At 54.6% G+C, this 26911-nt stretch overlaps 2 protein-coding genes across 4 annotated transcripts in view; both read left to right on the top strand.

The window, feature by feature from the left end:
- The window catches only part of FOXN3 (forkhead box N3), a 188418-nt gene extending 164584 nt beyond the window's left edge, over window positions 1-23834 (top strand). For 2 of the 3 annotated variants that reach the window (XM_075331144.1, XM_075331143.1), the window contains exons 5-7: window positions 11131-11196; window positions 14166-14274; window positions 16965-23834. In XM_075331144.1, the coding sequence (XP_075187259.1) occupies window positions 11131-11196; window positions 14166-14274; window positions 16965-17511 (722 nt within the window). In that variant the 3' untranslated portion in view covers window positions 17512-23834. The remainder of the gene's footprint in view (window positions 1-11130; window positions 11197-14165; window positions 14275-16964) is intronic. The other variant, XM_075331145.1, reaches the window with a different exon arrangement.
- Window positions 20036-23834, top strand: LOC142258522 (uncharacterized). Its single transcript, XM_075331146.1, has 2 exons — window positions 20036-21051; window positions 21486-23834. The coding sequence occupies exons 1-2, from the start codon at window positions 20036-20038 to the stop codon at window positions 21517-21519; spliced, it is 1050 nt and encodes a 349-aa protein (XP_075187261.1). The 3' UTR covers window positions 21520-23834.
- Window positions 23835-26911: the final 3077 nt, after the last annotated feature.

Genomic DNA, 26911 nt, shown 5'->3' with positions numbered 1-26911 from the left:
GCTTGGATTGCATGTGCTGCAGTGGTTATTTTCATGCTTGTATGCTATACATTCACTGTATGTCGCTTTTCCTGGCTAATGCTCCTGAATAACTAGACAACGGCAGCAGAAAAGCAAAGGTGCCAAGGCACAGGCTTTCTATGCTCCTTGTACTGCATGTGCTGAAGTGTTTATTGTACTTCATGCTTGTATGCTATACATTGCACTGTACGGTCGCTATTCTTGGCTAATGCTCCTAGATGGCTAGACAGCAACAGCAAAAAAAAAAAAAAAAAAAAAAAAAAGCATGGGTGCCAAGGCACAGGCTTTCTATGCTGCTTGTACTGCATGCGATACTGTTCCAGGACCCCCAGTGTGTGCAATTACTCAACGGGGTCTCTGCTACAGGTGGCCAAAAGAACCACCTGTGATCCCTGTCCAGGGACAGGGACGGAGTTGCAGTTTCCGCTGATATATTGTCTGTGACTATGACTAACATCTTACAGACTTTGCAGTCCAGACAGACCTTGGGCAATGTTGATTCAATGCCCCTGGCCACCCTGATTTCGAAACAAATCATGGCTCCAGGAGGGTCCCATGCATCCCAGGGTGCAGGCTCTGACACGGATGACAGTCCCAGACGGCCTAAGCGAGCTCCCTAAGAACGGCCCTCGACTTCATCACAGTACTCTCTGTATGACGAGGCAGACGTAGCTGTTCAGGACTCTGATCCTGAGACCGCTCTCAATCCGGATACACCGGATGGTGACGCTATGGTGAATAATCTTATAGCGTCCATCAATGGAAGGTTGGGTATTTCTCCCTCAACTCCTCCAGTGGAGGGGTCAGCTTCACAGCAGAAGAAATCCCTATTTCGGTATCTCAAGCGTATATTGAGTACTTTTCTGGTCACTCTGACTCCAGAGAAGCAGTCCAGGAACACCACGCTTATCCCGATAAGCGTTTTCTCCAACCGTATTGAGGATACGCGTTGTCTCTTCCCCCCTGACGTGCTCAAGCGCTCCAAGGGTGGATCCCCCAATCTCCAGGCTTGCGGCTAGATCTATAGTTGCAGTGGAAGATGGGACTTCACTTAAAGATGCCATTGACAGACAGCCCTCTGGTTGCAATCTGTCTATGAAGCTATCGGCGGGTCGGTTGCCCCGGCATTCGCAGCCATAGAGGCACTCCAAGCTATTTCAGCTAGTATTGCGCAGAGGGACGCGGTCACATGTACATCTTGGCCGCAGTAGCGTCCTTCACCTCGCAATGTCGGCATTGCGACTCAAGCTGTTTATGCTGTCCTGGACTCTACGAGCCGTACGTCAGTGGCGTCCGCCAACTCCGTGTTGTTACGCTCCTAGTGTTAAGGGATTGGAGCAGATGCTGCTTCCACAAAAGTGCTTAACCAGATTGCCTTTATCTGGTGACAGACTGTTTCGTGAGCGGTTGGATTAAATCATTCAACTGTCCAAGGGTACGGATTCTTCCTTACCCCAGCTATCAAACAAGACCCATCAGGAGAAGGGACAGTCGAGGTTTCGGTCCTTCCCAGGCTCGGGCACGTCCCAATTGCCCTCGTCCAACAGGACTCAAAAGGCTCAGAGGGGCGCAGGTTCCTGGCGGGCTCAATCACGCCCGGAGAAGGCAGCCGGAGGAACCGCTACCAAGGCGGTTTCCTCATGACTTTCACCCCTCTCTCTCCGCGTCCGCGGTCGGTGGCAGACTCCCCCGCTTTAGCGACATTTAACTGCCACAGGTCAATGGCCGGTGGGTGAGAGACAGTTTGTCGCAAAAACTTCCTCACCGGCCGAGCCGAGGCTCTTCCGCAGGCAGTAGGAGTCGTAATCCCGGTTCCTCCTCAGGAACAAGAGACACTTTTTACTCCGATCTGGTCGGGGTGACAAAATAGGACGACTCCTTCCGTTCCGTTCTGGACCTTAAACTGCTCAACAAGCACGTGAAAACCAGGCGGTTCCGGATGGAATCCCTCCGCTCCGTCATTGCCTCAATGTCTCAAGGAGATTTCCTAGCATCAATAGACATCAGGATGCTTATCTCCACGTGCCGATTGCTCCAGAGCACCGGCGTTTGCTACGATTCGTTATTGAAGACGAGCATCTTCGGTTCGTAGCCCTACCCTTCGGTCTGGCGACAGCCCCACGGGTTTTCACCAAGTTCATGGCAGCAGTGGGACCACTCCCGCACTCTCAGGGTCACCCTGTGATCCCTTACTTAGACCATCTACTTGTCAAGGCACTCTTTTAAGAGGCATGCCAACACAGCCTGAACATGGCGCTGGAGACTTCCCAGAGTTTCGGGTGGGTCCTCAACTTTTCAAAGTTAAACCCAATCGCTGGCATATCTTAGCTTGGGGTTTCACACTCTCTCAGCGATGGTGAAGCTTCCACTGGACAAACAGCGGTCACTACAGACGGGGGTGCAGTCTCTCCTTCAAGGAGACACCTCATCCAGAGGCAGTCCCTTTCACGCAGTTTCATCTGCGTCCACCCCCCTTTCTCAGACGATCAAGGACTCTATTCAGAGGAGTCCACTCTTCAGATCAATTGTCTGGAGCTCTGGGCAGTGTATATTGCCCTGCAAGACTTCCTGCAGTGGCTGGAAGGCAAACAGATCCGAATTCAGTCGGACAATCCACAGCGGTGGCATACATCAACCACCAAGGCGGACTACGCAGTCGGCGAGCCTCCCAGGAAGTCCGCCGGATTCTGCTAGGGGTGGAAGACAGAGCATACACCATATCCGCAGTTCACATCCCGGGCGTAGAAAACTGGGAAGCAGACTTCCTCAGTCACCAGGGCGTGGACGCAGGAGAATGGTCTCTGCACCCGGACGGGTTTCACGAATCGGCACAACAGCAAGGTCCCGGTTTTCATGACGATCAAAGAGCTCTGGCGACAGGCATCTCACGGTCGGTCAACCGTGGGCACTACCAGACCGGCCAGACTTACTGTCCCAAGGGCCGTTTTTCCATCTGAATTCTACGGCCCTGAACCTACTGTGTGGCCATTGCGTCCTAGATCCTAGTGTCCTCAGGATTATCCCAAGGGGTCGTTGCCACCATGAGACAGGCTATGAAGCCCACGTCTGCTAAGATCTACCACGGAAGTGGAAGATTTTCTTTTACTGGTGCTCTGTACAAGGAGTGTCCCCCTGGCCATTGGCATTGCCTACTTTTCTTTCCTTCCTGCAATCTGGGTTGGAAAAGGGCTTGTCGCTCGGCTCCCTTAAAGGGCAAGTCTCGGCGCTATTGGTGTTTTTTCAGAAGCGTCTAGCACGACGTCCGCAGGTACGCACGTTCCTGCAGGGGGTTTGTCATATCGTCCCCCCGTACGAACGGCCGTTAGATCCATGGGATCTGAACAGGGTACTAGTTGCTCTCCAGAAGCCGCCTTTCGAGTCTCTGACGGATGTTTCACTTTCTAGACTATCACAGAAAGTGGCCTTTCTGGTAGCGATCACGTCTCTTCGGAGAGTGTCTGAGCTAGCAGCGCTGTCATGCAAGGCTCCCTTCCTGGTGGTCCACCAGGACAAGGTAGTGCTGCGCCCCATTCAGGAGTTTCTCCGGATATCTCCTTACCTTCCTTTTGTCCTCATCCGGTTCACCGGTATGAAAAGGATTTACATTTGTTAGATCTGGTGAGAGCACTCAGAATCTACATTTCCCGCACGGCGCCCCTGCGCCGCTCTGATGCACTCTTTGTCCTTGTCGCTGGTAAGCGCAAGGGGTCGCAGGCTTCTAAGGCCACCCTGGCTCGATGGATCAAAGACCCAATTCTTGAGGCCTACCGTTCTGCTGGGCTTCCGGTTCCATCAGGGCTGAAGGCCCATTCTACCGGAGCCGTGGGTGCGTCCTGGGCATTGCGTCACCAGGCTACGGCTCAACAGGTGTGCCAGGCAGCTACCTGGTCGAGTCTGCACACTTTCACCAAACATTATCAGGTGCATACCTATGCTTCGGCGGACGCCAGCCTAGGTAGAAGAGTCCTGCAGGCGGCAGTGACACCCCCGTAGGGGAGGGCTGTCTTTGCAGCTCTAACATGAGGTATTTCTTTACCCACCCAGGGACAGCTTTTGGACGTCCCAATCGTCTGGGTCTCCCAATGGAGCGCCGAAGAAGAAGGGAATTTTGTTACTTACCGTAAATTCCTTTTCTTCTAGCTCCTATTGGGAGACCCAGCACCCGCCCTGTTGTCCTTCGGGATTTTTGGTTGTTTTTCGGGTACACATGTTGTTCATGTTGAATGGTTTTCAGTTCTCCGAGGTTACTTCGGAGTGAATTTGTTTAAACCAGTTATTGGCTTTCCTCCTTCTTGCTTTTGCACTAAAACTGGTGAGCCAGTGATCCCACTGGGGGTGTATAGCCAGAAGGGGAGGGGCCTTACACTTTTTAGTGTAATTGCTTTGTGTGGCCTCCGGAGGCAGTGCTATACACCCAATCGTCTGGGTCTCCCAATAGGAGCTAGAAGAAAAGGAATTTACGGTAAGTAACAAAATTCCCTTCATTATACACAGCACAGTATCACTCCTCCAGCCCTATATATATACACTGCACGGTACTGCTCTACAGATGCTCCATAGGGTTTTGGTCTGGAGACGTTCGGCTGGTCCGGCACCTTTTCCTTCAGTTTCTCTAGCGAGGCAGTGGTGTCTCGGAGGTGTTTAGGGTCGTTATGTTGGAATATGAAGGGAGGGGATCTTGATTTGCTTCAGTGTGTCCCAGCACATGTGGGCATTCATGGTTCATTCAATGATCTGTAGCCCTCCACAGCTGGCAGCACTCATGCAGCCCAAACCATGACCCGCCACCACCATGCTTGACTGTAAGCAGGATACACTTGTCATTGTCCTTCTCACGTGGAGACAGGCTGACCCCCTCACCCCTGTAACCTCTGCAGTGTGCGGCGTATGGTCTGAGCACTGACAGGCGGACCCCTTATCCCTATCCCTGTAACCTCTGCAGTGTGCGGCATATAATGTGAGCACTGACAGGCGGACCCCTTATCCCTATCCCTGTAACCTCTGCAGTGTGCGGCATATAATGTGAGCACTGACAGGCGGACCCCCACCCTTGTAATCTCTGTATTGTGAGGTGTATGGTCTGAGCACTGACAGGCGGACCCCCCACCCCTGTAACCTCTGCAGCAATGCTGGCTGCACTCTTATGTTTATTCTGAACAGATGACCTCTGGATATGATTCTGAGCTCGTGCACTCAGCTTCTGTGGTCGGCCATGGTGAGGCCTGTTCTGAGTGGATCCTGTCTGGTTATACCGCTGTATGGTCTTGGCCGCTGTGCTGCAGCTCAGCTTCAGGGTGGTGACAATCTTCTTATAGCCTCGGCCATCTTTATGTAGAGGAACAATTCTTTTTTTCAGATCTTCAGAGAATTCTTTGCCACGAGGAGCCTTCCAGAGATCAGTATGAGAGTGTGTGAGCGATGACACCGAATGTAACACACCGGCTCCTTCACTCACACCTGAGACCTTGTAACATGAATGAGTCACATGACACCGGAGAGGGAAAATGGCTAATTGTGCACAATTTGGCCATTTTCACTTAGGGGTGTACTCACTTTCTCACTTTTGTTGCCAGCAGATTAGACATTAATGGATGTGTGTTCAGTTAGTTACACTGTTAGGCTATGTTCACACAGGGCATCTTTTATTGCGTTTTTGAGGTCACATAGCTGCCCCTATATGCATGCATTTCCTTCCCCCAGCAAAGCCTATGAGATTTCTATGTCGCTGTCCACACTGCGCACTTTTTTATTGGCTTCATCTTGGCTGCGTCTTTGAAAATGCAGCAGGTCAATTCTTGAAACGCATTTGTGCCAGATCCGGCATTACGGCAGAATACCGCTGATGTGAAGCCCGCCTTGTGTAAATATATTTACACAAATGTGAGGGGTGTACTCACTTTTGTGATAAACTGTATATACCTTGCTCAGTGCCACCTCCCTCTATATACTTGTTATACAATGCTTTGTGATTTCTGCATCTTACGTCTGTTCACTTCCATCTGTCATCGCATTTTGGTGTGATCTTTTCCCCCCCCTCTCTCTGTGATCTCCCCCCCTCTCTCTGTGATCTGCCCCCCCCCTCTCTCTGTGATCTTCCCCCCCCTCTCTCTGTGATCTGCCCCCCCTCCCTCTGTGATCTGCCCCCCCTCCCTCGCTGATCTGCCCCCCCTCCCTCGCTGATCTGCCCCCCTCCCTCGCCGATCTGGCCCCCTCCCTCGCCGATCTGGCCCCCTCCCTCGCCGATCTGGCCCCCTCCCTCGCCAATCTGGCCCCCTCCCTCGCCGATCTGCCCCCCTCCCTCGCCGATCTGCCCCCCTCCCTCGCCGATCTGGCCCCCTCCCTCGCCAATCTGGCCCCCTCCCTCGCCAATCTGGCCCCCTCCCTCGCCGATCTGCCCCCTCCCTCGCTGATCTGGCCCCTCCCTCTGATTGTCTGCTTCGCTATTCACATGGAGGAGTCGCTGATCTCAGCAGAATGACCTAAAATAACAGAACAGCGACCACGTGACCCCGGAATCTGAGCCGCCGCCTGCAGCACGGGACAGTGTTTGTAGAACAAGGGGTTGCTGATGGCTTTATTTCCAGGCACTGATCTTTGGGCTATTGTCTTCTGTTATCAGCCATTTCTAATTCTTATTTTTAAAGGGCCTCTGTCAGCACAGAATGACTGGTCAGACAAAGCACAGGCTCGCGGTGCATCATGGTGTGGCGAAATATTTTAATTCCACCTCTCCACCTGGTCGTTTTCACTCTGACCCCGCCCTTCCCCTCCTTTGATTGACAGCTCTGGCTTCATAGCACCACAGAGGGGCATCATGTCCGCTCCGTGATGCACCAAGTGCCTGTGCCTTGTCTGATCAGTCTTTGCTGAAGCTATAGATTGTAAATATAAACAAATATAAGGTATTACTCTCTGTTATCAGCCATTACTGGAGGTGGAGACTGTACTCTCCTGTCCTACAGTCTCCTCCCCCAGTAATGGCTGATAACAGGGAGTAATAGACTGTACTCCCCTTTCCTACAGTCTCCTCCCAAGTAATGGCTGATAACAGGGAGTAATAGATTGTACTCACCTGTCCTACAGTCTTCTCCCCAGTAATGGCTGATAACAGGGAGTAATAGATTGTACTCACCTGTCCTACAGTCTCCTCCCCCAGTAATGGCTGATAACAGGGAGTAATAGATAGTACTCACCTGTCCTACAATCTATTACTCCCTGTTATCAGCCATTAGTAAGTGACATGATGACACTTTTCGTGCTCTTCCCTTGTGGTTTTTATGCTGGGTGAGGGAGAATCCTCTGGTTGGGGCTCATCTCGCTGTTCTCTGTGCCACGGTTCCCGTTGTTGTCTCTGTGCCGCGGATTCCGTTCTCTTCTCTGTGCCGCGGTTCCTTTTGTCGTCTCTCTGTGCCGCGGATTACGTTCTCTTCTCTGTGCCGCGGTTCCCGTTGTCGTCTCTCTGTGCCGCGGATTACGTTCTCTTCTCTGTGCCGCGGTTCCCGTTGTCGTCTCTCTGTGCCGCGGATTACGTTCTCTTCTCTGTGCCGCAGTTCCCGTTGTTGTCTCTCTGTGCCGCGGTTCCTTTTGTCGTCTCTCTGTGCCGCGGATTCTCTTCTCTCTGTGCCGCGGATTCCGTTCTCGTCTCTCTGTGCCGCGGTTCCCGTTGTCCCCTCTCTGTGCCGCGGTTCCCGTTCTCGTCTCTCTGTGCCGCGGATTCCGTTCTCGTCTCTCTGTGCCGCGGTTCCCGTTGTCGTCTCTCCGTGCCGCGGTTCACGTTGTCGTCTCTCTGTGCCGCGGATTACGTTCTCTTCTCTGTGCCGTGGTTCACGTTGTCGTCTCTCTGTGCCGCGGATTCCGTTCTCTTCTCTGTGCCGCAGTTCCCGTTGTTGTCTCTCTGTGCCGCAGTTCCTTTTGTCGTCTCTCTGTGCCGCGGATTCTCTTCTCTCTGTGCCGCGGTTCCCGTTGTCCCCTCTCTGTGCCGCGGTTCCCGTTGTTGTCTCTCTGTGCCGCGGTTCTCGTTCTCGTCTCTCTGTGCCGCGGATTCCGTTCTCGTCTCTCCGTGCCGCGGTTCCCGTTGTCGTCTCTCTGTGCCGCGGATTACGTTCTCTTCTCTGTGCCGCGGTTCCCGTTCTCGTCTCTCTGTGCCGCGGTTCCCGTTGTCGTCTCTCCGTGCCGCGGTTCCCGTTGTCGTCTCTCTGTGCCGCGGTTCCCGTTGTCGTCTCTGTGCCGCGGATTCCGTTCTCGTCTCTCTGTGCCGCGGTTCCCGTTGTTGTCTCTCTGTGCCGCGGTTCCTTTTGTCGTCTCTCTGTGCCGCGGTTCCCGTTGTCGTCTCTCTGTGCCGCGGTTCCCGTTGTCGTCTCTCTGTGCCGCGGTTCCCGTTGTCGTCTCTCTGTGCCGCGGTTCCCGTTGTCCTCTCTCTGTGCCGCGGTTCCCGTTGTCTCTCTGTGCCGCGGTTCCCGTTGTCGTCTCTCTGTGCCGCGGTTCCCGTTGTCGTCTCTCTGTGCCGCGGTTCCCGTTGTCGTCTCTCTGTGCCGCGGTTCCCGTTGTTGTCTCTCTGTGCCGCGGTTCCCGTTGTTGTCTCTCCGTGCCGCGGTTCCTTTTGTCGTCTCTCTGTGCCGCGGATTCCGTTCTCTTCTCTGTGCCGCGGTTCCCGTTGTTGTGTCTCTGTGCCGCGGTTCCTGTTGTCGTCTCTCTGTGCCGCGGTTCCCGTTGTCTCTCTGTGTCGCGGTTCCCGTTGTTGTCTCTCTGCCGTGGTTCCCGTTGTCGTCTCTCTGTGCCGCGGTTCCCGTTGTTGTCTCTCTGTGCCGCGGATTCTGTTCTCTTCTCTGTGCCGCGGTTCCCGTTGTCGTCTCTCTGTGCCGCGGTTCCCGTTGTCGTCTCTCCGTGCCGTGGTTCCCGTTGTCGTCTCTCTGTGTCGCGGTTCCCGTTGTTGTCTCTCTGTGCCGCGGTTCCCGTTGTTGTCTCTCTGTGTCGCGGTTCCCGTTGTTGTCTCTCTGTGCCGTGGTTCCCGTTGTCGTCTCTCTGTGCCGCGGTTCCCGTTGTTGTCTCTCTGTGCCGCGGATTCTGTTCTCTTCTCTGTGCCGCGGTTCCTGTTGTCGTCTCTCTGTGCCGCGGTTCCCGTTGTCTCTCTGTGTCGCGGTTCCCGTTGTTGTCTCTCTGTGCCGTGGTTCCCGTTGTCGTCTCTCTGTGCCGCGGTTCCCGTTGTTGTCTCTCTGTGCCGCGGATTCTGTTCTCTTCTCTGTGCCGCGGTTCCCGTTGTCGTCTCTCCGTGCCGCGGTTCCCGTTGTCGTCTCTCTGTGCCGCGGATTACGTTCTCTTCTCTGTGCCGCGGTTCCCGTTCTCGTCTCTCTGTGCCGCGGTTCCCGTTGTCGTCTCTCCGTGCCGCGGTTCCCGTTGTCGTCTCTCTGTGCCGCGGTTCCCGTTGTCGTCTCTGTGCCGCGGATTCCGTTCTCGTCTCTCTGTGCCGCGGTTCCCGTTGTTGTCTCTCTGTGCCGCGGTTCCTTTTGTCGTCTCTCTGTGCCGCGGTTCCCGTTGTCGTCTCTCTGTGCCGCGGTTCCCGTTGTCGTCTCTCTGTGCCGCGGTTCCCGTTGTCGTCTCTCTGTGCCGCGGTTCCCGTTGTCCTCTCTCTGTGCCGCGGTTCCCGTTGTCTCTCTGTGCCGCGGTTCCCGTTGTCGTCTCTCTGTGCCGCGGTTCCCGTTGTCGTCTCTCTGTGCCGCGGTTCCCGTTGTCGTCTCTCTGTGCCGCGGTTCCCGTTGTCGTCTCTCTGTGCCGCGGTTCCCGTTGTTGTCTCTCTGTGCCGCGGTTCCCGTTGTCTCTCTGTGCCACGGTTCCCGTTGTTGTCTCTCCGTGCCGCGGTTCCTTTTGTCGTCTCTCTGTGCCGCGGATTCCGTTCTCTTCTCTGTGCCGCGGTTCCTGTTGTCGTCTCTCTGTGCCGCGGTTCCCGTTGTCTCTCTGTGTCGCGGTTCCCGTTGTTGTCTCTCTGTGCCGTGGTTCCCGTTGTCGTCTCTCTGTGCCGCGGTTCCCGTTGTTGTCTCTCTGTGCCGCGGATTCTGTTCTCTTCTCTGTGCCGCGGTTCCCGTTGTCGTCTCTCTGTGCCGCGGTTCCCGTTGTCGTCTCTCCGTGCCGTGGTTCCCGTTGTCGTCTCTCTGTGTCGCGGTTCCCGTTGTTGTCTCTCTGTGCCGTGGTTCCCGTTGTTGTCTCTCCGTGCCGCGGTTTCCGTTCTCTTCCCTGTGCCGCGGATTCCGTTGTCCTCTCTCCGTGCCGCGGTTTCCGTTCGTCTCGCGGCCTCGTTGTTCTTTCGCCTCCGGGCAGATGAGCCGCTTTGCTGGGGCAGATGTTCTTTTCAGCAGCCGCTTCTGGATGTTTACTGTCGCTATGGTGACATCGGTTGCCATGGAAGCCTTGGCTGCTTTCCTCTGCGTTTTTCCGGGGGCGTCAGCACAGGATCGGGGGGAGCCGAGTCGGGAAACCCATAATATTTTCTTCGAGTCCCTGCCAGCTGCCATCTGTCTAGTAACAGAGCGGGGATTGGTGATGGCGGATGGTCGCGGCTGAGCCGTTCGCACCGCGCGCTGCTGGAGGGACGGGTCCTGTCGCTGTCACTCATCGCCACCATTGTTCTGTGGGACAGCTGGGAAATCGAGTAGTTTTCGGGGCGCCTCCTCTTACACGGGATTGGGGCGTCCCCGGTGATGTTTGTGGTTATTACGGAGCCTCGCATAATATAAATCAATATGAAGCAAGAAGAGAAATCACATGAAGTGTTCTGCAGCCTGCAGTGTAAAGAATGGAGGGTGGTTACATTCTGGTTGCCATGGTGATGTCCCTTTGCTACTTTGTATTATTATCTGGTGTCTGTCTGTGGCATAAACTGAAGGAGACTTCCCTCACATAGAAGACGTAGCTGAGCCACCTCCATGCTTTACACTGCAGGCGTGCTGTCCGTCCTCTGCCGTCTCTGCTCTCTCCTTCCTCCGCTCTCAGATCATGTGACTGTCCGGCTGGTGGTCCGCGCCCCTGGTGGTGGGCGACCTGTGTCCTCGTCATAGTTGATAAGTTCCGTATTTCACCCCGATACTTAGTAACAATTCTATTGGTTGATTTTCACAGATCCCGACGTCGCCGCGGCCAGCGCCATGATGCTATTGAATCATCCACACCATTTACACGCAGGTTGTGAGTAGACGGCGACGCTACATCCGACTGACACTACACCGACTGATCCGCAGCAGGGACCACAAATCCCAGCACAGCCCTGTGTATCGCAACACACACGTTGTCACATCATGGACCCGGCCCAGTGCGGTTTATTAACTCGCTGAATGGGACCTAAATATCACAGAATCCTGAGGAGGCGCCGCTGATCTCTGGTGATGGATAGGAGGTGTTCTCAGTGATGTCACCGCTGATCTCTGGTGATGGATAGGCGGTGTTCTCAGTGATGTCACTGCTGATCTCTGGTGATGGATAGGAGGTGCTCTCAGTGATGTCACTGCTGATCTCTGGTGATGGATAGGCGGTGTTCTCAGTGATGTCACCGCTGATCTCTGGTGATGGATAGGAGGTGTTCTCAGTGATGTCACTGCTGATCTCTGGTGATGGATAGGAGGTGTTCTCAGTGATGTCACCGCTGATCTCTGGTGATGGATAGGCGGTGTTCTCAGTGATGTCACTGCTGATCTCTGGTGATGGATAGGCGGTGTGCTCAGTGATGTCACCGCTGATCTCTGGTGATGGATAGGAGGTGTTCTCAGTGATGTCACCGCTGATCTCTGGTGATGGATAGGCGGTGTTCTCAGTGATGTCACTGCTGATCTCTGGTGATGGATAGGAGGTGCTCTCAGTGATGTCACCGCTGATCTCTGGTGATGGATAGGCGGTGTTCTCAGTGATGTCACCGCTGATCTCTGGTGATGGATAGGAGGTGTTCTCAGTGATGTCACCGCTGATCTCTGGTGATGGATAGGAGGTGTTCTCAGTGATGTCACCGCTGATCTCTGGTGATGGATAGGAGGTGTTCTCAGTGATGTCACCGCTGATCTCTGGTGATGGATAGGAGTTGTTCTCAGTGATGTCACTGCTGATCTCTGGTGATGGATAGGAGGTGTTCTCAGTGATGTCACTGCTGATCTCTGGTGATGGGTAGGCGGTGTTCTCAGTGATGTCACTGCTGATCTCTGGTGATGGATAGGAGGTGTTCTCAGTGATGTCACTGCTGATCTCTGGTGATGGATAGGCGGTGTTCTCAGTGATGTCACCGCTGGTCTCTGGTGATGGATAGGAGGTGTTCTCAGTGATGTCACTGCTGATCTCTGGTGATGGATAGGAGGTGTTCTCAGTGATGTCACCGCTGATCTCTGGTGATGGATAGGAGGTGTTCTCAGTGATGTCACCGCTGATCTCTCGTGATGGATAGGCGGTGTTCTCAGTGATGTCACCGCTGATCTCTGGTGATGGATAGGAGTTGTTCTCAGTGATGTCACCGCTGATCTCTGGTGATGGATAGGAGGTGTTCTCAGTGATGTCACCGCTGATCTCTGGTGATGGATAGGAGGTGTTCTCAGTGATGTCACTGCTGATCTCTGGTGATGGATAGGAGGTGTTCTCAGTGATGTCACCGCTGATCTCTGGTGATGGATAGGAGGTGTTCTCAGTGATGTCACTGCTGATCTCTGGTGATGGATAGGCGGTGTTCTCAGTGATGTCACCGCTGATCTCTGGGTTTCTTCTGAGTTTTCTCAGGGTTGAGGTCTCCTAACAGGCTGCGGTATTACTATCCTGGGGGGATTTGACCATGTCCGTGTTATTCCTGCGTTTTCGGACCCCGATCTTGTATCTCGTCTCTTATCCTGTTTGGTGACGGTACCCGGTGGGGCGGAGGTTGGACGCTCAGACCCCATTTTTGGAGGCCGCTCACTATTTGTTTTTCCTACAGACCGGATAGACACTGCTGGTGGTCTGGCTGTAGAGATCACCACCACTCACTGACAACAAGCAGAGCTCTTGAATATGGTGGAATATGAATTGGACGTATGGAGCGATTTATGTTTCCATTTCCCGATTCTGCTTTCCTGGTGTGAGGATTGTGGACTCCGTGGTTTTTGGGGAGTCGTTGTGTCCCCCGACCTCCTGCCTGCGGCCCTGTGCCCTCCTCGTGCTCGGTGTCGTCCCCTCTTCCACTTACTCCTGTGACTTGAGACCCCCATGTGGAGCTGTAATGGTCCGCTCCTGGTTGATCCCCCGCCGTCCTAGATCCCGAATCATTTATAATATTAATCCACCCAACGTCTCGAGGAATCGGAATCTGCTGCCGGTAAATTATTCACCAACAGATGTCTCCGCTGTAAATCGTCAGGAATGACTTCAATATTGTGATCAGCGGCGGCACGTGCTCATCCGCACGGCACAGACGGAGCCCTGACTGTGCTGAGCTGGTGCCAGGAGCCCGGGGTGATCGCAGGGCACAGATTATACTATGGAGGGCACAAACGCTGGAGACCGGGGCACACGGAAATGTCCCTCATCAGCGTCTGTACAACTACTGTCATTCTGGGGATAATGCAGAACCTGCTGTTCCTTTAAAGCTTAAAGGGCTAGTAACACCCAGTGTGGTCAGTGATGAGGTAGTGGTAAGAAGAACTTTGCAGTGGCTGATAACAGAGACAGATAATGGGGAGCAGGTTTAAGGTTCAAAAGCTCCAGTTAATAATCCCTTTATCCCATTGTAATATCTAGATGAGGTGTAAACGGCTGATTTTATTCTTGACAGGAAGAGTTAATGAGGACACTTGAAGGGTAATGTGGAAAGCCATGCTGGGCAGTGATGTCACCATTTATATTGTGTATTCTCCAGCCTGGGAGGAAGTGACCACAGCAGTTTTCATCCAGAGCCACCTGGTTCATCCACAGAATACCACAGCTACAATGGGCAGGGATGATTGTGGATGCATAGGACGTGCAGGGCTTGTGGAAAGCTGTGTGAGCGCCTCACTCCTCCGCCTTTCTCCTGATGCACCAGGAAGGTCTGGATGAACAGTCCTCACTGCTGCGCTGTTCAGACTGCAGAGCCTCCGGTTTTCTGACCTGTGTTGTTTGGGTCTGTGCCATGTTTGATGCTGATGATCCTTCTCCTTCTGTCTCCACAGTTTCCCCCGGAGTCATCCAGAACGGAGCCCGCGTCCTCAGCAGGGGCATCTTCCCGGGTGTCAGACCTTTACCAATCAACCCTATTGGGAGCATGACGGCTGCTGTCAGGTAAGTGCCGGGCGCTGGGCGGCCCCTCCGTTCTCACCTGTGATGGTGGCACCAGCAGACAGCGCCCTCTAGGGGCAGAGCAAGCATCGCCCCTAAAGTCCCCATATTCCGCAGCCGCTGCGTTCTCACCTGTGATGGCGGCACCAGCAGACAGCGCCCTCTAGGGGCAGAGCAAGCATCGCCCCTAAAGTCCCCATATTCCCGCGGCCGCTGCGTTCTCACCTGTGATGGTGGCACCAGCAGACAGTGCCCTCTAGGGGCACAGCAAGCATCGCCCCTAAAGTCCCCATATTCCGCAGCCGCTGCGTTCTCACCTGTGATGCCGGCACCAGCAGACAGCGCCCTCTAGGGGCAGAGCAAGCATCGCCCCTAAAGTCCCCATATTCCCGCGGCCGCTGCGTTCTCACCTGTGATGGTGGCGCCAGCAGACAGCGCCCTCTAGGGGCAGAGCAAGCATCGCCCCTAAAGTCCCCATATTCCCGCGGCCGCTGCGTTCTCACCTGTGATGGTGGCACCAGCAGACAGTGCCCTCTAGGGGCAGAGCAAGCATCGCCCCTAAAGTCCCCATATTCCCGCGGCCGCTGCGTTCTCACCTGTGATGGTGGCACCAGCAGACAGCGCCCTCTAGGGGCAGAGCAAGCATCGCCCCTAAAGTCCCCATATTCCCGCGGCCGCTGCGTTCTCACCTGTGATGGTGGCACCAGCAGACAGCGCCCTCTAGGGGCAGAGCAAGCATCGCCCCTAAAGTCCCCATATTCCGCAGCCGCTGCGTTCTCACCTGTGATGGTGGCACCAGCAGACAGCGCCCTCTAGGGGCAGAGCAAGCATCGCCCCTAAAGTCCCCATATTCCGCAGCCGCTGCGTTCTCACCTGTGATGGCGGCACCAGCAGACAGCGCCCTCTAGGGGCAGAGCAAGCATCGCCCCTAAAGTCCCCATATTCCCGCGGCCGCTGCATTCTCGCCTGTGATGGCGGCGCCAGGTCTGGTAACACTGGACCCTCCCAGGACAGTGCCCTCTATGGGCAGAGCAAGCATCGCCCCTAAAGCCCCCATATTCCGCAGCCGCTGCGTTCTCACCTGTGATGGTGGCACCAGCAGACAGCGCCCTCTAGGGGCAGAGCAAGCATCGCCCCTAAAGTCCCCATATTCCCGCGGCCGCTGCATTCTCGCCTGTGATGGCGGCGCCAGGTCTGGTAACACTGGACCCTCCCAGGACAGTGCCCTCTATGGGCAGAGCAAGCATCGCCCCTAAAGCCCCCATATTCCGCGGCCGCGTCTCCTCGTCTGGGCACTTTATAATTATTGTTGTCTCCGTCACTCGGAAACATTTTAGGGTCGGTTTCCACAGAGATGGAGGAACAGATTCCGTTGATCGTGTGGAAATCTTCTAAGTGATTTCTGCCCCCAAAATTGTTTCCAGGAAAGTTCTGCCATAAAGCTGAGAACCGAGGACAAATTTAAAGGGCCGGTGTCCGGTCCGATGTGAACGAGGAAACCTTCTGTAACTTTGCCAGTTTGTGGTCGGTGAAATTAAACCTTTTTGTTTGACCATAAGAGGCTAGGAAAAAAAGCTTCATCTAACTCTTCACACAGCTGAGGGTTTGCTACAGTGTTGCATATTACAAAACTATGTCCTGGATTCCCGGTTGACTGTTGATATCTAAATCAAAACACTGTAACAGCCCCTCAGCTGTGTGATCAGGATAAGATTGACGGAGGCTTTATCACTGTCCAGCCTGAGCCACTGGGAAGTCATGTGGCCGTGAAGGGGTTAATGGGATTTAATAGGGTTTTTTATCTTTGTGTCCAGTGGCATCTTCACTGCTCGATGTCGTCCTCTGTCCTCTACGGCATCCTCTGTCCCCTGCGGCGTCCTCACTGCTCGGCGGCGGCTTTTGTCCCCTGCGGGGGCCTCGGTGCTTGGTGGCAGTGGCCTCTGTCCCGTGTGGTGGCCTCTGTGCTCGGCAGCGTCTTCTGTCCCCTGCGGTGACCTCGGTGCCCTGCGGCAGCCTCTGTCCCCTGCGGCGTCCTCAGTGCTCGGCGGCAGCGGCCTCTGTCCCCTCCGGCGTACTGAGTGCTCGGCGGCGGCCTCTGTCCCCTGCGGCGTCCTCAGTGCTCAGCGGCAGCGGCCTCTGTCCCCTGCAGCGTCCTCACTGCTCGGCGACGTCCTCAGTACTCGGCGGCGGCCTCGGTGCCCGGCGGCAGTGGCCTCTGTCCCCTTCAGCGTACTGAGTGCTCGGCGGCGGTAGCCTTTGTCCCCTGTGGCGGCCTCGGTGCCTGCCTCAGTCCCCTGCGGTGTCCCTTGCGGCGGCCTCTGTCCCCTGCGGTCTCCTCACTGCTCAGCGGCGGCCTCTGTCCCCTGCGGACACCTCGGTGCCCGGTGGCGGCCTCTTTCCCCTGCAGCGTCCTCGGTTCCCGGTGGCGGCCTCTGTCCCCTGCAGCGTCCTCGGTGCCCGGCGGCGGCCTCTGTCCCCTGCAGCATCCTCGGTGCTCAGCGGCGGCCTCTGTCCCCTGCAGCGTCCTCTGTGCTCGGCGGCGGCGGCCTCTGTTCCCTGCAGTGTCCTCTGTCCCCTGTGGCGGCCTCGGCAGCGGTAGCCTTTGTCCCCTGCGGCGGCCTCGGTGCCTGGCGGCGGCCTCGACGCTCTGCAGTGTCCTTGTTCTTCTCACCTTTGTCCTTTAATTTCTGCAGGAACGGGATTGGGAACTGCCGCATGAGGACGGAGAGTGAACCGTCGTGCGATTCTCCAGTCGTCAGCAGCGACCCCAAAGAGGACCACAATTACAGCAGCGCCAAATCTGCCGTGAAACGAAGTTCCTCCCCCGCCAGTGACTCCGTGTCGTCCTCCTCTGCGGACGACCATTATGAGTTTGCCGCCAAAGTCTGCCGGGACGGCTGCGACATCAGCTTCCAGAGCCACGAGAGCTTCAGCGAAACCGAGGAAGACGACAAGAAACACATCAAGAAGGAGTTGAAGGATTTGTGCGCGGACAGCGGCTATTCCTCGCAACACAAGAAAAAGCAGCACCTGCTGAAAGTGCGGCGGATCCCCAGCGACGCGCTGCCGCTGAAAAAGAGACGAACGGAAAAACCGCCAGAGAGCGATGACGAGGAGATGAAGGAGGCGGCGGGGTCGCTCTTGCACTTGGCGGGAATCCGCTCTTGTTTGAATAACATCACCAATCGGACGGCCAAAGGGCAGAAAGAGCAGAAAGACAAAGAGACGGCGAAAAACTAGAGAAACCCCTTTCTTTGGACTTTCCTCCGCACGTCAGGTGAATTTTATCAATTTTGTGGCAATATCAACCATTTTTTCTTTTTCCCCCTTTTTTATTTTATTTTGGGGGTGGGGGGCCTTTATAGTGTTTTATTTTTTAAAGGATATTGAAGCCATAGAACTCAGCCAACAAATGCTTAGAATTTACCGAAAAAAAGACATTCAAAAGCCAAAATGTTACGGTCACAGTCACCCACCGAGCAGGCGGTGACGATCGGTGCTCCGACCCGCGGGGGCTCAGGACGCAGGGTGCTGTTCCGGATCCCGCAGCCTTCCTTCATCTTCCTCTGGCGGCGCACACGGCCGATTCGGTGACATCTCCGCCTCTCGCGGACGCCAAGCCTGTTGTGCCATAAATCTCGCCCCCCGCTTCCCGCCCCCCCCGGATGATGGAGTTATACAGTGTTGCCAATGGGTATTGTATGCGATTCTTACAGTGATCAACCCCTTCACTCCCGGGCCGAACTCCGCCAATCAACGACTGCCAGGACGAAGCGGATCACCGCGAAAATGAGACTGACAGCGCTACGGAACCTGCCGCCAAGTATTCAGCCGCCGCTGGGATCCACGAGCGGATCACACAGGTGCATGGATCTCATGACCACACACAAGTTCGGGGCTTTATTTTCCATTTCTTTTTTTCTCCCCCCAGAGACGAGCGCCGTTCTTGTAAGGTAAATCTGTATTTAGCATGACGCATGGATTATTTTCATATAAATAGAGAAAAAAGGCAACGCCTCTAACGTTAGGCCCAGGGCCTGGACTTCACCCCCTATTTTTTATCTGATTTTTGGAGCAGGTTTCTAAGGTCTGACCTTCTTCAGGGACACATCTGACTGTTGGGGAACGTCTTCTCTGCAATATAATAAGAGTTACTCATCCTCTCGTCGGGCTCGGATCTGCCTTGTCTTTACATTCAGCCCCACATACACCCGCCTGTGCTTCTGTGCTATAGAAACAAGCGTCTGTCCTTCCTGTCTATTCCGATAACATGAGGCAATAATCTGTGGGTGAAGTGGGCAGCGGCTGCCGGGGGGCTGCCGGCTTTACTGGTTCAGAGAGGTCTGCTCCGGGGGTCCACGTGCGTCACCTGCCCCGGGGGTCCACGTGTGTCGTCTGCCCCGGGGGTCCACGTGTGTCGTCTGCCCCGGGGGTCCACGTGTGTCGTCTGCCCCGGGGGTCCACGTGCGTCGTCTGCCCCGGGGGTCCACGTGCGTCGTCTGCCCCGGGGGTCCACGTGCGTCGTCTGCCCCGGGGGTCCACGTGCGTCGTCTGCCCCGGGGGTCCACGTGCGTCGTCTGCCCCGGGGGTCCACGTGCGTCGTCTGCCCCGGGGGTCCACGTGCGTCGTCTGCCCCGGGGGTCCACGTGTGTCGTCTGCTCCGGGGGTCCACGTGTGTCGTCTGCTCCAGGGATGCACGTGCGTTGTCTGCTCCGGGGGTCCACGTGCGTCGTCTGCTCCAAGGTCGTCCTCGTTGCTTGTGGTCACGAGTTTTTCTGTTTTGTTTTTTTTTTCCTCCCCAGAGTTTTCAGGACGGGAATAAATATTGGGGCGATTGTTCGGCTGCACAAAGGGACGACGTACAGGGGAAATTCCGATCAATGTTAATGTTCTCCGCTTTCTTATTTCCATCTTTCATGAAACGAGGACACCATGTTCTTAATTTACTGCCGTTTTATATCCCACTGCCAACCCGTGCAATGCCTCACACCGACACTAGGGGGGTGATCGATGAGGACCCCCAAAGCCTCCGATAATCGCTGAACAATGAGAGCTTCCCGCTGGGAGTCATCCGTCCTCATTGGCTGGATTCTAGCTGCGTTCTACGAATCACGTCCTTGGTGGAATGAACGCATAAACATGGGGCGGCGGCTCTGCTAAATTATATACGCACTTATCTATATACGTACCACCCATATATCTCATACACCTACACATATATACCTCTCTGCCGTCCCTTCCATATACCCCACTGCCGCCCCCATATACTGCACTGCCGCCCCCATATACTGCACTGCCATCCCTTCCATATACCCCACTGCTTCCCCCCTATGCCCCATTGCCATCCCTTCCATATACCACTCTGCCACCTCCCCTGTACCCCACTGACATCCCTTCCATATACCACTCTGCCACCTCCCCTGTACCCCACTGCCATCCCTTCCATATACCGCTCTGCCACCTTCCCTATACCCCACTGCCATCCCTTCCATATACCCCACTGCCACCCCCCTATACCCCACTGCCATCCCTTCCATATACCCCACTGCCACCCCCCTATACCCCACTGCCATCCCTTCCATATACCCCACTGCCGCCCCCCTATACCCCACTGCCATCCCTTCCATATACCTCACTGCCATCTTTTCCATATACCCCACTGCTGCCCCCTTATGCCCCACTGCCATCCCTTCCATATACCGCTCTGCCACCTCCCCTATACCTCACTGCCATCCCTTCCATATACCCCATTGCCACCTCCCCTATGCCCCACTGCCATCCCTTCCATATACCGCTCTGCCGCCCCCATATACTCCTCTGCCATCCCTTCCCTATACCGCTCTGCCACCTCTCCTATACCCCACTGCCATCCCTTCCATATACCTCTCTGCCACCTCCCCTATACTCCACTGCCATCCCTTCCATATACCGCTCTGCCGCCCCCATATACTCCTCTGCCATCCCTTCCATATACCGCTCTGCCACCTCCCCTATACCCCACTGCCATCCCTTCCATATACCCCATTGCCACCTCCCCTATACCTCACTGCCATCCCTTCCATATACCCCATTGCCACCTCCCCTATGCCCCACTGCCATCCCTTCCATATACCGCTCTGCCGCCCCCATATACTCCTCTGCCATCCCTTCCCTATACCGCTCTGCCACCTCTCCTATACCCCACTGCCATCCCTTCCATATACCTCTCTGCCACCTCCCCTATACTCCACTGCCATCCCTTCCATATACCGCTCTGCCGCCCCCATATACTCCTCTGCCATCCCTTCCATATACCGCTCTGCCACCTCCCCTATACCCCACTGCCATCCCTTCCATATACCGCTCTGCCACCTCCCCTATACCCCACTGCCATCCCTTCCCTATACCGCTCTGCCACCTCCCCTATACCCCACTGCCATCCCTTCCCTATACCGCTCTGCCACCTCCCCTATACCCCACTGCCATCCCTTCCCTATACCGCTCTGCCACCTCCCCTATACCCCACTGCCATCCCTTCCCTATACCGCTCTGCCACCTCTCCTATACCCCACTGCCATCCCTTCCATATACCGCTCTGCCACCCCCATATACTCCTCTGCCATCCCTTCCATATACCGCTCTGCCACCTCCCCTATACCCCACTGCCATCCCTTCCATATACCGCTCTGCCGCCCCCATATACTCCTCTGCCATCCCTTCCATATACCGCTCTGCCGCCCCCATATACTCCTCTGCCATCCCTTCCATATACCGCTCTGCCACCTCCCCTATACCCCACTGCCATCCCTTCCATATACCGCTCTGCCGCCCCCATATACTCCTCTGCCATCCCTTCCATATACCACTCTGCCGCCCCCATATACTCCTCTGCCATCCCTTCCATATACCCCACTGCCATCTCTCCTATACCCCACTGCCATCCCTTCCATATACCTCTCTGCCACCTCCCCTATACTCCACTGCCATCCCTTCCATATACCCCATTGCCACCTCTCCTATACCCCACTGCCATCCCTTCCATATACCGCTCTGCCGCCCCCATATACTCCTCTGCCATCCCTTCCATATACCGCTCTGCCGTCTCCCCTGTACCCCACTGCCATCCCTTCCATATACCCCACTGCCATACTTTCCAAATACCCAAGTGCCACCTCCCCTATGCCCCATTGCCATGCCTTCCATATACCCCACTGCCGCCCCCATATACTCCACTGTCACCCCTGTATACCCCACTGCATTTTGGGATAAAGATATGTGAATGATGAAGCATAAACCATGTAATTCTATAGAATCCAAGACTTCATGGGAATTTTCCACCAGATGGCGCTATTGCCGGTACAATGCTGGAGCAGAGCAGTCTGGCCCCGCAGTCACCTTTGCTGTGTCGGCTGATGTGGCCCCGCAGTCACCTTTGCTGTGTCGGCTGATGTGGCCCCGCAGTCACCTTTGCGGTGTCGGCTGATGTGGCCCCGCAGTCACCTTTGCGGTGTCGGCTGATGTGGCCCCGCAGTCACCTTTGCTGTGTCGGCTGACGTGGCCCCGCAGTCACCTTTGCTGTGTCGGCTGACGTGGCCCCGCAGTCACCTTTGCTGTGTCGGCTGACGTGGCCCCGCAGTCACCTTTGCGGTGTCGGCTGACGTGGCCCCGCAGTCACCTTTGCGGTGTCGGCTGATGTGGCCCCGCAGTCACCTTTGCGGTGTCGGCTGATGTGGCCCCGCAGTCACCTTTGCTGTGTCGGCTGATGTGGCCCCGCAGTCACCTTTGCGGTGTCGGCTGATGTGGCCCCGCAGTCACCTTTGCGGTGTCGGCTGATGTGGCCCCGCAGTCACCTTTGCGGTGTCGGCTGATGTGGCCCCGCAGTCACATTTGCGATGTCGGCTGATGTGGCCCCGCAGTCACCTTTGCTGTGTCGGCTGATGTGGCCCCGCAGTCACATTTGCGGTGTCGGCTGATGTGGCCCCGCAGTCACCTTTGCGGTGTCGGCTGATGTTGCCCCGCAGTCACCTTTGCGGTGTCGGCTGATGTGGCCCCGCAGTCACCTTTGCGGTGTCGGCTGATGTGGCCCCGCAGTCACCTTTGCGGTGTCGGCTGATGTGGCCCCGCAGTCACCTTTGCGGTGTCGGCTGATGTGGCCCCGCAGTCACCTTTGCGGTGTCGGCTGATGTGGCCCCGCAGTCACCTTTGCTGTGTCGGCTGACGTGGCCCCGCAGTCACCTTTGCTGTGTCGGCTGACGTGGCCCCGCAGTCACCTTTGCTGTGTCGGCTGACGTGGCCCCGCAGTCACCTTTGCGGTGTCGGCTGACGTGGCCCCGCAGTCACCTTTGCGGTGTCGGCTGATGTGGCCCCGCAGTCACCTTTGCGGTGTCGGCTGACGTGGCCCCGCAGTCACCTTTGCGGTGTCGGCTGATGTGGCCCCGCAGTCACCTTTGCGGTGTCGGCTGATGTGGCCCCGCAGTCACCTTTGCGGTGTCGGCTGATGTGGCCCCGCAGTCACCTTTGCGGTGTCGGCTGATGTGGCCCCGCAGTCACATTTGCGGTCTCGGCTGACGTGGGCACGATCTAGCATCATCCTCGCTATCTCTTGGGGGATGGAGCAAATCCTAATCTAATCCGCTACTCGTTCCTGAATAGAAGCCCCCCATACCCATTACACTAATGTCGGTGATCGGTCGATGGTGTAATGTGTATGGGGGCGCTGCACAATTTGTCGGGGAATATATGGCTCCTGCGTGTCTGACTGGATTGTGGGGTCTGTGCTGCCCCCGGGCGGTCAGCGCTGCGGGGTGCGGTGCAGCCGGTCAGCAGCCGTCTAGTGTGTATGGCGCCCTATCACCCAGCAGTCGGGACGTGCGGCGGCTCTTGTGGTTTTCTTGGACTCTGTTTTGTTTCTGTTTCCGCGTCTGTGACAACACGAGAGTGACTGCCAGCGACACGTGTGCTGCGTGCCAACGCCGCGCCCACCGGCACCAGATCCCGGCCGCGCGCCCCTCCCCCTCATCTGCTGCTGCCGCCGCCGAGGTTTCCGCTTCTTCCCTCATTTTTCGGGGCCGCGGGTTCAGATCTCTCTGACAGTAAAGCCGTCAATTTCATGTACAATAGGACGGAGGAGGTTGGGGCGCCCCGGCCCCGCCCGCTGCCCCCCAATGTTTGTGAGATATATCGTGTGTACGTCTGTACGGAAAGCATTGTAAACTTGTAGAGGTTTTTTTTTTTTTTTTAATTTTATGACTTCTGTAACATTTCTAAGAAAAAAAATATTTTATTTTGCTAAGTGATAAAGCAATCAAAAAAACGAGAAAAAAAACAAAAAAAGTTTGGATTCTGTTAACCCCTTCACTGCCAGAGAAGCCTGCGCTGCATGCCGAGTCACTCCTGCAGAGAAATACCTTCTTTTTTTTCTTTTTGCCTTTCTGCGGCTGCGCATGCGACATATTGCACTGCGGATTGTTCCAGGACGCCTCCAGCAGTGAAAGGGTTGCGGTATAACGCGGGGATGTTCCTGCACCCTGATTGGCCGAGACGCCAAGAAAAGTGCAGGGGAAAAATAAAATAAAATGCAATATTTTTTTCTGTACTTGTGTGTAGCTGCCAACGTCCTAAACTCGAGAACTGTGATGGAGCGGAGGGCGCCGCCGAGCTGTGGAGCGCAGCGCCGAGCTGTGGAGTGGAGCGCAGCGCCGAGCTGTGGAGCGCAGCGGACGCCCACCCAGAACTATGTGGATTTCAGCACATATTTTCTTTCCTGCATTTCACTTTTTCTTGATGTGTAATCATATTGCCAAAGAAACAACGTCATCGATTCCTGTAAATAACACGTCCCCAAAATCTACCATAACGTTTCTGTGATGTATCGTCTTCCAGTTGCAATAAAAATTTACTGAGTTGCATCAATTTGAGTAGTCATCTGTGACATGGGACTGCCGGTGACATCGATCTACTACATTATCTGTGGTGTTACATAGGACTGCAGGTGTCATCTACTACATTATCTGTACTCAGAGAGATATCACTGTGTTATCTATGGTGTTACATAGGACTGCAGGTGACATCTACTACATTATCTGTACTCAGAGAGATATCACTGTGTTATCTGTGGTGTTACATAGGACTGCAGGTGACATCTACTACATTATCTGTACTCAGAGAGATATCACTGTGTTATCTATGGTGTTACATAGGACTGCAGGTGACATCTACTACATTATCTGTGGTGTTACATAGGACTGCAGGTGTCATCTACTACATTATCTGTACTCCGAGAGATATCACTGTGTTATCTGTGGTGTTACATAGGACTGCAGGTGACATCTACTACATTATCTGTACTCAGAGAGATATCACTGTGTTATCTATGGTGTTACATAGGACTGCAGGTGACATCTACTACATTATCTGTGGTGTTACATAGGACTGCAGGTGTCATCTACTACATTATCTGTACTCCGAGAGATATCACTGTGTTATCTGTGGTGTTACATAGGACTGCAGGTAACATCTACTACATTATCTGTACTCAGAGATATCACTGTGTTATCTGTGGTGTTACATAGGACTGCAGGTGACATCCACTACATTATCTGTACTCAGAGATATCACTGTGTTATCTGTGGTGTTACATAGGACTGCAGGTGACATCTACTACATGATCTGTACTCAGAGATATCACTGTGTTATCTGTGGTGTTACATAGGACTGCAGGTGACATCCACTACATTATCTGTACTCAGAGATATCACTGTGTTATCTGTGGTGTTGCATAGGACTGCAGGTGACATCTACTACATTATCTGTACTCAGAGATATCACTGTGTTATCTGTGGTGTTACATAGGACTGCAGGTGACATCTACTACATGATCTGTACTCAGATATCACTGTGTTATCTGTGGTGTTACATAGGACTGCAGGTGACATCTACTACATTATCTGTACTCAGATATCACTGTGTTATCTGTGGTGTTACATAGGACTGTACTGTAGGTGTCTGCACAGTCCTATGTAACATCAGGATGTAGCAGAGCTGACCTTTCTTGTCCCATCACTGCTTTTGCCGCTCGTTACCTATCACAGGCTCCTCTTCTGATAATGAACACTGGGAAATTCAATGTATTCCTGAACAAATGGAAAATGTTTATTTATTGCAAGTCTGTGCAGTAACATCTCCATCTGCGCCTGATCCGCCCGACACCGCTCGCAGCACAGAACCCGGCACCAAATTAATTAGAGAAAAAAAAACTATTAATTATCCGTCCTAGAAACCGCATATGCTGAAAATGACGCTCACAACCAAGTGTGGATGGGCTGCAACCTGGCATGGACCCATGGACTACAACTCCCATCACGATTGGACTGTTTACTGGTCCTGCAATTGTCAGACCACTTACATTCTCAGTGATGTCACTGCTGATCTCTGGTGATGGATAGGCCATGTTCTCAGTGATGTCACCGCTGATCTCTGGTGATGGATAGGCGGTGTTCTCAGTGATGTCACCGCTGATCTCTGGTGATGGATAGGCGGTGTTCTCAGTGATGTCACCGCTGATCTCTGGTGATGGATAGGAGGTGTTCTCAGTGATGTCACCGCTGATCTCTGGTGATGGATAGGCGGTGGTCTCAGTGATGTCACCGCTGATCTCTGGTGATGGATAGGAGGTGGTCTCAGTGATGTCACCGCTGATCTCTGGTGATGGATAGGCGGTGTTCTCAGTGATGTCACTGCTGATCTCTGGTGATGGATAGGCGGTGTTCTCAGTGATGTCACTGCTGATCTCTGGTGATGGATAGGAGGTGTTCTCAGTGATGTCACCGCTGGTCTCTGGTGATGGATAGGCGGTGTTCTCAGTGATGTCACCGCTGATCTTTGGTGATGGATAGGAGGTGTTCTCAGTGATGTCACCGCTGATCTCTGGTGATGGATAGGAGGTGTTCTCAGTGATGTCACTGCTGATCTCTGGTGATGGATAGGAGGTGTTCTCAGTGATGTCACTGCTGATCTCTGGTGATGGATAGGAGGTGTTCTCAGTGATGTCACTGCTGATCTCTGGTGATGGATAGGAGGTGTTCTCAGTGATGTCACTGCTGATCTCTGGTGATGGATAGGCGGTGGTCTCAGTGATGTCACCGCTGATCTCTGGTGATGGATAGGAGGTGTTCTCAGTGATGTCACTGCTGATCTCTGGTGATGGATAGGCGGTGTTCTCAGTGATGTCACCGCTGATCTCTGGTGATGGATAGGAGGTGTTCTCAGTGATGTCACTGCTGATCTCTGGTGATGGATAGGAGGTGTTCTCAGTGATGTCACCGCTGGTCTCTGGTGATGGATAGGCGGTGTTCTCAGTGATGTCACCGCTGATCTTTGGTGATGGATAGGAGGTGTTCTCAGTGATGTCACCGCTGATCTCTGGTGATGGATAGGAGGTGTTCTCAGTGATGTCACTGCTGATCTCTGGTGATGGATAGGAGGTGTTCTCAGTGATGTCACCGCTGATCTCTGGTGATGGATAGGAGGTGTTCTCAGTGATGTCACTGCTGATCTCTGGTGATGGATAGGAGGTGTTCTCAGTGATGTCACTGCTGATCTCTGGTGATGGATAGGCCATGTTCTCAGTGATGTCACTGCTGATCTCTGGTGATGGATAGGC

Source organism: Anomaloglossus baeobatrachus, chromosome 12 (genome assembly GCF_048569485.1).
Source record: "Anomaloglossus baeobatrachus isolate aAnoBae1 chromosome 12, aAnoBae1.hap1, whole genome shotgun sequence".
NCBI classification, from domain to species: Eukaryota; Metazoa; Chordata; class Amphibia; order Anura; family Aromobatidae; genus Anomaloglossus; species Anomaloglossus baeobatrachus.
Note: the sequence above shows the minus strand (reverse complement) of the source record. Positions and strands in the feature narration are given on the sequence as shown.